At 51.4% G+C, this 14,648-nt stretch overlaps 1 protein-coding gene across 1 annotated transcript; it reads right to left on the bottom strand.

Moving 5' to 3' along the window:
* Positions 1-4,398: 4,398 nt before the first annotated feature.
* On the bottom strand, positions 4,399-9,687 carry LOC120685802 (probable sucrose-phosphate synthase 5). The gene is made up of 10 exons (XM_039967897.1): positions 9,322-9,687; positions 9,160-9,249; positions 8,239-8,498; positions 8,043-8,106; positions 6,893-7,738; positions 6,485-6,793; positions 6,328-6,381; positions 5,277-6,197; positions 5,046-5,173; positions 4,399-4,927 (listed from the first exon to the last, which is right to left on the bottom strand). The coding sequence occupies exons 1-10, from the start codon at positions 9,541-9,543 to the stop codon at positions 4,669-4,671; spliced, it is 3,153 nt and encodes a 1,050-aa protein (XP_039823831.1). The 5' UTR covers positions 9,544-9,687; the 3' UTR covers positions 4,399-4,668.
* Positions 9,688-14,648: the final 4,961 nt, after the last annotated feature.

Below are 14,648 nucleotides of genomic sequence, written 5' to 3'. Positions count from 1 at the left end.
TCATTAGTGATGGATTAGTGCTTTTATGCCCGAAAATGTAGCAGCTAACAGAAACTTACTACTAATTGGGAACCATGTTTTCTTTATATTCTTTAGGGCATCTTCGAGAGTGCCCAATTTTTTACTCCCAATAAATCAATATTGGGACCTTGCTAAAAGAATTTTAGGCATAGAAAATAGGGTTAATTGGATCCATGCCATTACAATTATCCGAATTCATTGATATACCATTACAATTCGTCTATTTCAAACCGTGCCATTAAAACTTAACATTACTTCAAGCCATACCACTACTTATCCCTTCGATGTGTTTCTAAAAGATTTTGGACCAAAATATCCCCATATTCAACCTTCCACTCCCAGCTCATTTCTCCCCCTTCCTCTCTCACAGCCGCTGCCCATTCTCCGGCCCGATCCCGCGCTTCCACCGCTCGCCCTCCTCTTACCCCTCGGCGCGCTCCTGCTCGCGAACCAGCACGGGGCCCGCAGGGGCAAGAACGGCGCCCGCCTCCCGCCGGACCTGCCGCTCCTCGGCAACCCACTGCTGAGGCGCTCCTCGTCCAACGTGGAGTCCCAGCTCCGGCGCCTCGTCGCGCGAGACGGGCCCGTCGCGACCTCGCGCATGCGGCCCTGGTCGGGAGTGGGGCGGCGCTCGCTGACTGCCCGGCCGCCACGCGCAAGTGACATCGAAGTCTTGGAGCTGGCGACGGACATGGAACCGGGCGTCGAGTGTGGAGAGGAAGAAGCCGAACTGGGAGAGGTCGAGCTCGGTCGCCGCGGGGGAACCAGCATGTCGGTGGCGAGCACGAGGGTGAGGAGGGCCTCTGGAAGCGCCGTGGGGCATGGCGGCGGCGAGGCGGCCATTGGGCGGGCGGTGCGATTTGGGGGTGGAGGGGGAATGGAGAGCCGGACACCAGAGAGAGGGGAAGGAGAGAGGGGATGAGAGGAAGAAGATGAGGGCATTTTGGTCTAATACTTTTTCAAAACGCATCAAAGGGGTAAGTAATGGTATGTTTTGAAGAGCTATAAAATTATAATGGCACGGTTCAAAATAGACGAATTATAATGGTAGATCACTGAACTCGAACAATTGTAATGGCACGGATCCAATTAACCCAAAATACCCGCCTCTCCAATAGTATCTTAAATATTTGACAAACTTGCAAAAAAAAGTAACATAAACTAGATCAATACTTTTTTATTTCTCCTGGAAAAAGGGCACGGTATCTCCTCGCCCCTCCATCTCCTCTCCACATGGCCTTTTTTTTCTCACTGAGGGATTGGGAGTGCAGAGAGAAGGTAAAAATTTGGCTCATAATAGCTCTATTATTGGTGACGCGAAAAAATAAAAACAAATATTGGGCACTATTGGACCTTTGTTTTTCAGTTTGTTTTTGGGCCAAAACTGATTATTAGAGGGACTTATTAGGCACTTTTGGAAATGCTCTTAGAAAAAGAAAAGGAAATACTTGGTCTCTGAGGGACCACCTTTAACGGACGGGAGGTAAGGTCCTATTTGATTCCAATAAGTCACCTAATTTATTAAGTCCGTGACTTATTTATTATGGTCCTTTCTTTGGTTGCAGTGACTTATAAATTAGTACTTGTTGCACAAAAAAGTAACTTATTTCACTTTAAACAGGGGTGCACTTGTTTATGACTTACAAGTCCCTAGCTTATAAGTCCCTAGTGTTTGACAAAATAAGTAGTTTATTTTATTTTTTGGCTTATAAGTAGGGAGACTTATTGAAACTAAATAGGACCTAAGAGCCGGATATAAGAGAGAACACGTCGCGCGTGCCACTCGACGTTGACCATTGTTAAGAAATACTGAGTATGGACCAATTTTAAGCAACAATGTATACAGAAAATCAGAATTTTATTCTAAAAAAGTCAGAATGTGGTGTATTTGTGTGAAGCAATTTGTGTTATGTTCCTAAGGTCTTGTTAGGTTAATCCCCTCCATAAGGGGATTTAGGAGGGTTGAAAATGGATCGAGGGAATTTTGACTTGTCGGGGATTTAATCCCTCCCAACCCCTCTATTCCACTTCCCCCCTTGCAACCGAACAAGGCTTTAAGGATTCAAAATTGTATAAAAGTTTGTATTTTCCATGTGTACTGGAAATAGTTCAGTAAATTGCATAGAGTTGAAATGTAAAATTATCCACACGTGGAAAGGACTATGTGAGTCAATGTGGCATCAGCGTTCACCTACTCTGGACCAGACAGAGAACTCCATAAGAAAAATGGAAACTGAATTACATTGGTTCAGGTTCCGTGCAAATCCAGTTCCGTGGTAGATGGTGAGTATAGACCAGGAAAAACAGAGCTCTGACAAAATTCCATTCCTGTTTTGCATTCAGAAACCATCTGACTCTGAATTTTGCAGTGGGAAACCATCTCACCATGCCCAATTAACATAATCTGAAGCTGATCAACTCAGGATCTAGCCGGAAACCTGCCGCTGCCTCAAGGGAGAAGCCAAGCCGGAGCCTGGAGGCTGGAGGAGAGTGGGTGAGCAGCAGATGGAAGGCTCCGTCGTGGTAGACGACGTCCTCCGCGTCTAAGGCGGCTACGGCGCCTGGCGGCTCGATATCGTAGCCCCGCAGCCACCCCAGGGCCCATGCGCCAGAACGCGACGCAGCGGCCGCGTGGTCGTGGGCGCGGCGCGGCGGCACGGCGGCGGATGAGCCCGCGACCCCGCCCCCGCGTCCGCCGCCGGGTCGTCCAGCCCAGATGCGACGATCGCGACGGCGACGCATCCCGCGTCGTCCGGCGAGGACGAGAGCGCGGCGGCGAGAACGGCCATGTCGTGGGCGAGCGGGCCGGTCCGGTCCAGGAGCGCGGCCGGGAGCTCGCGGGCGCGGCCGGTGGGGACGTTGAGGAGCTGGTGGCTGCGCGGCTCGCGGAAGTGGAGGAAGAGCCAGGCGCCGTCGTGGGAGCCGAAGCAGCGCGCCCCGCACGGGGCGACGGTGAGGAGGTGGCGGTGGACGCCGCAGCCGCCGAGGGCGCAGCAGGCGGCGCGAGTGGGGCCGTCGGGGCGGGCGTGGGGAGCAGGAGCCACGGGAGCGCGCGCGTCTAGCCCATGGGCGGCAGTCCGTCCGCCGCCGCGTGCCACGCACGCGCGGCAGCGGTCGTCCGGGCCAAGGTTTTAAATCTCCCGCTATAACTTTCGTTATAGCCCGCTATAGCTATTTGAGGCATGGTACCGCTATTTGAATTCATGTGTAATTTAGCCGCTATAGTCCGCTATAGCTTCATTTAGCCCACTATTAGCTATTTTTTGAATCCAATCGCTAAACCCCTTAATCCGCTATTTAAAACCATCATCCGGGCCCGGGACGCGGCGGAGGATGGCGTGCAGGAATGCGACGGGAAGGCCGCCCAGGCCCAGGAGCGCCACGGGGGCGGTGGCGCAGGCATGGGGGTAGGAGCCAGGAGCCCAGGAGAGCAGGGGGAGGCTGTGGCGGTGGGCTCGCAGGGTGGTTGTGGAATGGAAGCCTCTGCGGCCGGGAAGAAAGAAGCAGAGGAAGCTGCAACGGTAGTGCCAGTTGGGCCGTATTTGGTTGGGCCAACAAGCCCATGCAAGGAGGAGGGGTCCATGCTAAATCGTACACAAGTACACAACATTGGGGAAAAAATTCAGAAATATGGTTCAGTATATTAAGTGCAAAGAAACCATCAGAAATGTTCAAGAAGGGGTTTGATGCCAACTTGCCAAGGCCTAGAGGGCTGCAGTTATAATGGTAAAAAAATAACAGCCGACGAGTCTAGGTGTGAATAATGTATCATGGTTCTAATATCTGATTAGCTTAAAAACATATAAATAGATCCTTTTTCCATGTCTCATCCTTAAAATTTATAGGCTAAAACTTTAGACCCTTTACAACTCATAGACAAATCCGATTATCGGATAAATCGGACAAATCTGAAATAAGGGAAATTCAGCTAACTTAATATTGTTTTAGCATAACTTCACCTAGAAATTTAATGATTTTTGAAGAGAATGAGAAAAAAGAAGTACGTTTGTGGGGAACCGAGGTATTTAGAGCTTCAATTTGATAAGATGATCCGTTTTCAGTCGGCTTGAGCAGGGCCAATGGAGTCTGGCAAAAATTTATGGTCTAGGTAAGTTTAACCAGCCCCATCAGTAAAACGGGCGTATACTGCCCCCCTCCAAATTCTAAATTGTTTTAGGTTTTGTATATACGTATTTTTTACCGTGTATCTAGACATAGCATATATCTAGGTATATAACAAAATCTATATATCTAGAAAATCCAAAATAATACATAATTTTTAACGGATGGAGTTGGATTTATTGGAAGTCTATTTCCGACAACTAAATCTTACTTTAGGGACAAGTGTACTTATTGTAGATGTGTTAGTCAGACAGGTTCGTAAAATACTGCACAAATTCTCATTCGGCAATCTTATATCCTTTTGTCCCTGTATTTCTTTGCAGTATTTACAGAAACACCTTATTGCTTACTCCGGATGAAATATGACCAAAACGGCAAAACTAGAAGGGACAAAAAAAAACGGTCATGCAATTTTGCAGCCACCTTTGACAGATTTCAACTGCCCAAAATAACCCCGGCAGAGTGGATCCACGAGCAGTGGGGAAGTAGCAGCTCTGCTGCTGGAACAAAGCAGGTCTCAGTCTCTTAGATGGCTTTGAGGATGTCGGCGGCCGCCTGGTCCTCGGCGAGGGTGACGATGTTGGGGGAGTCCATGGCCACGACGTCCTCCGTCAAGAACCCGTCCTCGTCGCGGAGCAGCTCCTCGCTGCCGTGGCTGACCAGCCCCGGCAGGACCAGCGTCTTGTGCAGGCCCGGGAGCAGCCGCTCGCGGTCCGTGTCGCCCTTGTCGCCGACGAGCACCGCCACCTTGGACAGGTCGATGCCCCACATTATCGACAGGTACCTGCAGGTCGCAGCAGCAGAGTCTCAGAAATGGCCATGGCCGCCCACAGGCCACGTCGAGGGAGCGCGTGTCCCAGCCTGACGAAGTGACGACTGACGAGAATGATCTCAATTCTCACCGGAGCGCGAGCGGCCGCGACGCCGAGAGCGGGACGACGTTGAGGCGCGTGCACGCGCGCGTGTACACGAGGTTGCAGCGGAACCCGCGCATCCGCAGCGACTGCCGGATCGAATCGACCTTCTTCACCTGCAGAATCCCAAGCAGGAACTCCGATCGTGAACTGGCTGTCGCCATGGATGGAGGAGGAGACGAAACGGGATGTCCAGCGAGAAACGGCCGGCCGCCTCACCTTGGACGCGCCCGCGACGGCGTAGGCGTGGCAGTGCGTGGAGCACGCAGCCTCGTCGGCGGCGAGGTCGGCCTCCTGCGCGCCGTCGGCCTTCCCGAGCCTGGGCACGGCGGGGCGCACGTGCTCGCCGGGCCACCGGAAGGACACGTGGCCGGCGTACTCCTCGTCCGCGGCGAGCTCCTTCCACGGGTAGCAGAGCTCCGCGCCGCTGCTGCAGACGAGCGCGTCGAAGGCGGCCGGGTCGGCGCCGCAGGTCCCGAGCGCGCGCGCGGCCTCGGCGATGGTCATGCCAGTCGACAGCACGCACCCGAGCTGCCCGCCGGCGGCGGCGCCCGCGGCCAGCGCCGTGTCGACGGCTCTCCTCAGGCGCTCGGCGTCCGGCTGGCCGTCGGCGCCGTAGCAGTCGGCGGCGAGGACGAGGAGGCCCTGCCGCCGGCCCGGCGCGAAGCCTGCGGCCGCCCCGGCGGCGCCGGCCGGGCGGTCCGCCGCGCGGCGCTGGCGGAGCGCGTCCATGATGGCCGCGGCGGAGCACTCCCCGGCCCCGACCTTGAGGTCGTTGGAGGCGTCGATCGAGATGGACAGGCCGCGGAGCGAGTCCGAGAGCGACGAGTCGTCGGCGGCGGCGGCGCGCGGGCTGGCGGGGACGCGGAGCAACTGGTGCGGCGCCGGGTGGTCGCAGCTGGCGGCGACGTGGGAGAGGTAGAGGCGGCAGTGGTGCGTCCAGGAGAAGCGGTGGATGTTGCGGAGGCCGGCGCGGCGGCACTCGAGCCACCGCGCCTTGTCGGCCAGCAGGCTCAGCAGCGCGCCGGTGATCGCCGCCGCGTCGTGCGGGTCCACCAGCAGCCCGTTGTGCAGAGCCTTGAGGATGTCCACCGGCCCGCCGTTCTGGGTGGCCACCACGGGCAGACCGTACGCAGCAGCCTGGAGTACATGCGAGACATGGCCACAACCACCTGATCAGGTCAAATTGTTTCGTCTAACAAAATACTGTCAAATCAAATTTCTGAACCTGAAATCGAACATGCATGTTCAGAGATGGATTGTTAATTACCTCTATCAGGGTGAGGCCGAATGGCTCAACAAGAGCAGGATTTATGAACACTCCCTGCCAATATTCAAGAAAATTAGTCTGCAAGTTTGAACATGTTCTGAATTGGGTATGAGTTTTATGAACTTTCAAAAAGAAAAAGAAAAAAGGGACGGCGCACCTTGGTCTTGGCGGCGAGTCGGTAAATGTGCGGCACGTCGGTCTGCTTGTGGTGCTTGGGGTAGGCGACCTGGCCGTAGAGGTCGTATCTGTCGACGAGCTTGAGCACGGCGGTGAGCACGGTGGCGGCGCCGCCGGACATCTCCTCGATGTCGTCCCTGTTCCCCAGTATCAGCGTCAGGTTGGCGAGCTCCCGGAGGTGGCGGCTCTCGCCGTAGGCCTTGAGCAGCGTGGTGACGTTCTTCTTGGGGTCCGGCCGCGACAGCGCCAGGATCATCGGCTTGTGCGGGTTGGTGAAGAACCTCAGCACCTGCGAAAGAAACCAGAGCAGGCCTGAGTGTTCTGATCACCGCTGCTCTGTTCCTAGCTGTTGCTCGAATCCCAGAGCAATGGCAGCAGCGGCGGCTACCTCCGACCAGATGGGCGGCATCGGCTTCTTGGCCTTGCCGGGGCTCATGAGCGCCTGCAGGCCGCCGTCGCCGTCTCCGTCGGCCGCGAGGTCCTGCGCGTCGACGTAGCTGAAGTCCATCCCCGGCGGGATGACGACCATCCGCGGCATGTGGCGGCCGAGGCAGCTGACCCCGCGGCGGCGGCGCACCCGGAGCTTGCGCTCCACCATGAGGTCGAAGCCGTCGTAGAGGCCCCACTGCTCCTCGATCTCCTGCTTGGTGCTGGTGACCACCACCTCCGCCGCGTCCAGCCCGGCCTCCTCGGCCTCGACCCGCCGCGCGATGCGGTAGGTGCCCTGGATCTCGGCGCGCGGCATGCGGCCGAGCTTGAGCAGCTGCTCCAGCTTGTTCCGCCCCAGCGAGTGCCCCGTCATCACCATGGGCACATTGAGCGCGCCGGCCAGGTGCGCCGCCGCCTCCGCCGCGTCCGCGTAGTGCCCGTGGATCACGTACGGCCACACCGGAGCCGCCGCGCCGCCGGAGAGCTGCTCGCCGAGCGCGCGCGCAACGTTGACGACGTGCGCCAGCGCGCGGTCCACGAACTCGGGGATGTGCGGCCACAGGGACTCCTTGGGGAGGTACCGGTCCCGGGGCCCGCACGGCAGCCGCACGATGTAGGCCCCGCCGCCGGCGCCGGCGCCGCCGTCGGCGTCGGCGTCGGCGTCGGAGGGGCGCGTGATCATCTCGACGGGCTCGCCGTAGGTCCAGTCGACGTCCGGGCAGGAGATCTGCCGCGTGAGGAGGTCGACGCGGTGCACGCCGGCGGTGGCCGCCAGCGCCCGGGCCAGCTCCACCACGTACTTCACCTGCGGACGTGTGGAAGTGAAAGGTAAAAAAAGCGAAATTTGATGAAAAGGTGGAAGGGTAATTCGGTCATTTTCGGCTCGGCTCCAGTCCACCGTCCGCCAGACGTGTCAACGTCTTCTGGAGTGGACCATGGACTTGACCGTATCCCGGGATAAGAATAAGATAGCTCCACTGTCATTTAGGAGATGTAACAAATCACAATCAAGACAAATCTCTACTTTGAAATCTCAATCTCCTAAAATTTGAGGAAATTTCAAGGACAAATTTGAATCTGGAATGGCTTTTGTGGGTGCTGAGAGTGACCTGTCCCCCGGTGTCAGAGTCACGGCCGAGCTCCATGTTCTCCCCACGGACGAGCCCGTGTAAGCTGCATCCGGACGCAACCCAATTATTCAAGTGAATCGTCATCGAAACAAAATACATAAAAGTTCGAGTGACGTGTCGGCCAGTGATCCGTTAGATAACAGCACTGATCATCATCACTTTGGTTAGGTGCTACCTGATGAGGACGATGTAGAGGTTCCGGTCCTCCTTGGCCGCCTCCTCCTCGTTGGAGAAGACGATCCGGGTCTCGGAGTTGATCCTCGCGAACCGGCTTTGCTGCTTCTGGTCGCCGTCGGCCGCGCTAGGGGGCTGGAGGGTCGGGGTGCCGTCGGGGCGGTCCTTCTCCCCCTCGGAGAGCTCCTCGGCGGCCTCTCGGCTGCCCAGCTCCTGCTCCAGCCGTCGCCGCGCTAGCTGCTGCGAGTACTCCCACTCTACCTATCGGCAATAATAGAATTTTTCGTACATAACAAATCAACAAACTAAAATGATTAGAAAACAGTAGTTTATTTAGATCCATTTCGATCAGAAAAAGGTACAAGTTCAGGAAAGTTCGGTCAAGTTAATCAGGTGGCAGGGTAGCAGACATGCAGAATTGCAGATTAATACGCGTTTTCATACGCCTGTACTCCTTTCGTCCCAATTATCTGTTGTTTTGGCATTTCTAGATACATAGTCTTAGCTATGTATCTAGTCATCTAGATATACATTATGTTATGTCAGGTGGAAAACAAAATTTATATGTACCTAAAAAAGCTAAACGGATTAACAATTTAGGACCAAGGGAGTATAAAAGAAAAACAGGGCACAAAAATAGAAGGAAACCATCAACCGCCATTGCCCAGACGCAACTGGCCAGGAGACCCAGCCCGGGTACCGTACGGGCCAGGCTAACTAACTAACTAGCCAGGGAGCCGATTGATGGCGGCCGGCGATGATCATCTTTGATTTGTTTGGAACACAAACGAACACGGGTTCCGTTCCGATCAGGGAAAAAAAATATCATCATCATCGACCGAAAAGCAGAGCAAGCGCGAGTAGTGGGTGAATGGATGAAGAGATGGTCTCAAACTCTCAGCTAAGAGCCATGGCGGCGTACCTGCTTCTTCTTCCTGGCGACGTGCCAGATCCTCCAGCACAGGTTCTCCAGCCGGTTGTTCCGCTCCTGGCTGCTGCGCATCGCAACCACCTGCGCAGGAGCCGGCCGGTTGCTCAGCTCCGGCGACTGCTAGCCAGTTGTTACTACTCGCTGTTGTGTTACCTTGGTCCATGTCCTGTGGAGGTCCCGGTCGTCGAAGCGGCTGACGACCTCCTCGACGAAGTAGCGCGCGGGGCTGTACGCCGCCGCCTCCGCTAGCGCCGGCGCCTGCAGCAGCCTCGGCGTCGTCAGCGCCGGCGCGCCCCGCTCCCCGCGCCGCCTCGCGCCCGCGTCCAGGATCGCCTCCAGGTACCCGTTGATCCACTCATTCCCCGCCGCCGCCATCTCCTCCTCGGAGCTGCTAGCTCCTCCCCGCCGCCGCCGGAGACCAAGGAGAAGGGAGCCGCCGCCGCCGCCGCCACGTACCAGAAGGGACTCCTCCTCCGCTCTATATATACCGGGCAGAGGTTGGGTGCACGGCAAAAGAAGGGAGCCGACAGCCGCCCGTTATATCGTGGAGCAGAGCAGAGCATGGCAAATTTCACCCTCTCTTTTTTTTTCTTTAAGAAAACAGAAATAATTAAAAATATTTTTTTCCGTTCAGTGAGATGGGATATTAATAATATTATTTTCCCATTTCGTTTTCGTTTTCCTTTTGTTTTTTTTTGAATTGGGAGGAATATTGGTGGTGGCTGCGTGGGATTCTTGGGCCGGGTTATCTATCCTATCGTCTGCCTGGCGGGAGAGGAATAAAGCGAAAGGGATTTCTGGGAGGAGGAGGAGGGGAGCGATATGGGTGGTGTGGCGGGTGGTGGATGGGTCGGCGGCGGCAGCTGGACGATGGCGACGACGACTAGTGGCGTGGCGGCGGCGGCGTCGCGCGGGCAGGGGCGAATGGCGATCGACGGCGGCGAGCTGCGCGCATGGCGTGGGCACACGTTCCCACGGCACATCACATATGCCTCGCATATGCTTCTTTGGCTGCCCTGCCTCTGTCTTTCCCTCTAACAGATATTTGACGGTTGACACCTAGAGGGGATGAGCGCTGGACGCGCATCAACTCCATTCCTAGTTTCGATCAACTTTTATCCATAAAATTGTCGGAACTAAGGTCCCCTAAATTTCTCATAAAATTCCCTAAATATCTGATAAAATTCTTCCTTTTTTCCTTTCTGCGGGCTAATTAAACTGATGCATCCCTTGATGGTGCACGAAAGTCGTACTCATTCTTTGAACGATAGGGCGGTTCCATCCAACCGTTGATATCATAGATTGAGAATTAGTAGTGAGGTCGTCGTGTGATCGATGCGGCTGTCCATATCATGGGCTCGTGGCGCGAGATGCATGCATGGAGAAGAGGCTGTTGCGCGATGCTTGACACATGGAATGCCTCCAACACGTTCATAATGCCAACGTACCTATCTCCTGATCAATGACACCACCTGACAACACACGAGATCGACCAATTGATCATACACCGACAGTTAGGCTGTCACTGGTAGTGTACTTGCTCTCATCTTTTTTTTTTTGTCAGCCCATGAACTGATGGCTATGTTTCAGCTCTATCTTTCCGAGGGTTAGATCATCAGATTGAGCAGACAGTTGTGCTGACGAATTTCCTGGTTCAGACGTATGCAGGAGCCAAGCTTGAATTTCTAGCAGGAATCACTACTGGTTAATACAAGAAAAGAAAAAAAACTTCTCAATCTATCAGTTGATCTGTCGTAATCCTGTATGTAAGATACTTTCACCTAGCTGGCTAGCTCCTAGAAGAATCTTGTAACCATGCACGTCAACTTCTTCTCTCTGTCTGAAAGATACAAATGATGATTCTGAAGTAACCGTTGCATAAGAAGGGTCCCTTTCAGCCCCTGCCGTGCGTCCATCTTCTACCGCGCGTGGAATCGCATCCTGCCCGACCTGCTTTCTTGGACGGCCGAATCGCAGGCGTCATTTTAGCTACCGTTCGTTTCTGCTCTTGAGTTCGACCTCCTTCACTACTCCACTTCGATCCAACAGCAAAAAGCCTCGAGCTAGCCTGCTTGCATCTCGGATCAATGCTCTACGGCACTTTCGAGAGGATATGCTTGTCAGTGACCCGTGAGCCTGCAGCATCAGAGCCGTGGAAAGCTGTGGCTTTACACTCTGTGATTCTGCACTGCTGCAACTGCATGATTGCATTTGCTCATGCAAGTGATGCTAGCTAGCTAGAGGGAACAGCATGATTCAAAGAACCGGAAACTTGTTTGGATCATTTGTTAGGCGTAGTATTTTTTATTCCAAATTGGATAAAATTAGGCACTCCATGATTATTGTACCGTGCATGTTTTTTGTCCAAGAACAGAGAGTTCTTTTTAATAGCTAACACAATATTATAAGAATTGTTCACAATACATTGCGAACAATTCTCATGATGTTGTGTTAGCTTATCTGAATAAGTTATAATCTTCTCTATAAGCATATACCAAAATTGTCCTGCATTATACTGCTTCCAGTACTAATCAGTTATCTGGCACGCATCTCCCCACTTTCGGCTCCACTATATATGATAGCTTAATTCTTTTTTTTGGCTGATCTGAAAAGTTTATTCTCACGCCCAAAGTGGAACTAGATGGATGGAGTACATATCTGCGTAGTTTCGTGATGTATCCTACCTAAATATAATTGATGCATGTACAAGCAAAATAAAACTTTATTAATCCATGCATATGCTGCTGCGGAAATTCTATTTAACAAAGAGCTGTTTGGGAAAAAAAAAGGGATGTGCTATTTGTTAGATGGCTGAAAATCGATAGTTCCATAGTAGACAATTAGATTTCATAACCCATATAAAATCCAAAAATATCAAAATGGGACCTGTAGAAAGTTAAGGGTTTTAAATTGATTTAGGCGAAATAATCGACAAAATAGGAGTTAAAATGTTGGAGAAACAGCTTAGAAAAGGTTGACCGGAGAATTAATTGATGAAATAGTGAAGGAAGGGAATATTTCAGAGATATTCTGAATAAATAAGAAAAAAAGTTTGTCATTTAATTAATAGCTTTTGGAATGAAAAGTGTTTCGGTATATGATGACAAATGGGGTTGATGTCAAAGCCGGAGTTGCTTAAGTCAATTGACAAGGGTTGACCAAATGTGCCAGGTCAACAAAGCCCACAACTGATAGGTGGGACCCAGTTCAACAGTCATTGCTCACTGGGTCTAGGGCTGGTGCCCAGGGATCGATGCTCTGCTGCACTTTTGAAATTAGAAAGGATGTTACTTTTTTTTAAAAAAAAGAAGAAAGGATATGCTTGTGAATGACATGTGAGCCTGAGGCTACAGCATCTACACACCGTGAAAGGCTAGCTTCATTCTCGGCGATTCTGCACTGCAGTCTGCAGCAAATGCATGATTGCATTTGTTTAAGAAGAGCAGCAAAATTTAAACTAAGAACCTGGAGATTTTTCTTTTGAGAAATAATGAACCGGAAACTTGTTTCATCCTTTTGTTAGTCGACATATGCTGATGCTCCATCGTTAATTAATCTCCTTTACATGTTAAAGTTAATGAAAAAAGCCTTACCTTTCTCTATTTTAAAGATTATTAGCACATGAGCATTTGTATTGCACGGGAAACATTCCTTTTCTCTGCTTTGCAACTTTGCATAAGTATATCTTTTACTAAAACACAGTATGAACACATATATACACTCACATCACTTGCGCGCTCATCACTATAAAGATACATGACAGGCACTCAGTCCTTATTGCAACCTTCAAAAGAAGACCATAAGCTTACGTCTTGCCGTCAGTGGACTAGTCACCTACGAAAATAATTATTCACAAACTGTGAGCACCTATATTGAGTTAGGGATTCTAATAATTCGGGTGAGCTATGTTCAATTCATTTTTTTTCAACATCTACTGGTGGTTTGCTTTGAAAAATCTAGTGTACACCTGCTCTCCCGCTCCTCTAGAAAGTCTTTTTTTTTCTTCACTTTTTCCCATTTTGAGCTTACGGTTGAACTCTCTGCAACAGTCCTGACATTCACATAATCTATTGTATAGCTCTCCATTATGGCAACGGGATTAAATGGGTACATATATAAAATTTGTATAAGCAAGCAAGATACTACGGGATTTCGTCACCTTCCTTATGGTCCCTATCATGTTTGCTTTGTCTTGATGAGAGCTCCTAATTTTCCATTTTGTTTAAGAAACGGAATGTGTTTCTCCACCATCTTATCTGTCATGTGTGCAAATGATTAGTAGGTCAGGATAAAAGCTCATAGCTTGTTAGCTCACTTGGCTCGGATCATTAGTCTAACGAGCCAGCTCGAGCTGACATTTTAGCTTGTTACTATAATGAGCGAGTTGGCTAGTTCGCTTAACGAGCTGAAGCAAATCTTAAATCATAACATACTATTGAGATAGAGCGAATCTTTACACGCTAATACAATGATAATCTCACACTAGCAATTCCTCAATAGTTGTTTGGTAATTTTTATATTTTTTGGACCTATTGTTTATGTTCTTACTAGGGACCCAGCATATTAATTAATTATGAATCATAATTGATGAGAGTTGAGGTGGATTAAGTTGGTGTGAATCATTCTTGTGAATCGTAATTTGTTGGTACGAATTTTAGATATGTTCTTAACGGCTAAGAAGGTTTGTTTATTGCTCGTTGTTACCACAAAATAAAATTGATGTGGCCAGCTCCCGAGCTGGACCGAGACGAGCAGAGCTGACTTTTCTGCTCATTTCGTTAACAAGCCGATCCGACCTAGCTCCTTCAGATAACGACCTGCACCGAAGCCATTATCCACCCCTAATGATTAGTTCAATGTGAGGACTGAGGAGCTGACTTCTGAAGTGGAGTTCGGCTCGGTTGGTCAGCCCGTGTTGGTGTGAGTATGGCGACTAGAGTTCGAATCCTACAAGTCGCGTTTCTGGTAGAGTGCAGGACAGACCGGCCGGGATTTAAATCTCGGTCCCCTGCCACGTTCCTCAGGTGTGGTAGGAGGGTAATTTACCCTCAGGGAATCTCTATAAGATAGAAAAAAAATCTGATTCAGAAGTGACCACTCAGTAGAAAGGATATTTGGTCCAGCATATTAATCCCCTACAATCATTGGACCCTGAACTAATAAAAACTTTAATTCCAGATCCAACGAATAGAGGGCTGCATGGAGTTTAAAAATCACCCTTTAGGGTTGGTGGCTCCAACCCGAAGTAAAAGTCCAACGAATAGAGGGCTGCATGGAGTTTAAAAATCACCATTTAGGGTTGGTGGCTCCAACCCGAAGTAAAAGTCCTTCCGTTTAGAGTATGTTTGGGAGCACTCCACTCCACCAATTTTACTTCGTTATGTTTGGGAGAACTCTGCTCCGTAAATCCCGTCGGCCCACTTCGGCCCATCTTTTCTCTCTCACTGGCCCATCTTTTCTCACTCACTTCCAAACTGACC

This window comes from Panicum virgatum, chromosome 8N (genome assembly GCF_016808335.1).
Source record: "Panicum virgatum strain AP13 chromosome 8N, P.virgatum_v5, whole genome shotgun sequence".
NCBI classification, from domain to species: Eukaryota; Viridiplantae; Streptophyta; class Magnoliopsida; order Poales; family Poaceae; genus Panicum; species Panicum virgatum.
The sequence above is the reverse complement of the archived record's forward strand: the minus strand, read 5'-3'. Positions and strand labels throughout refer to the sequence as shown.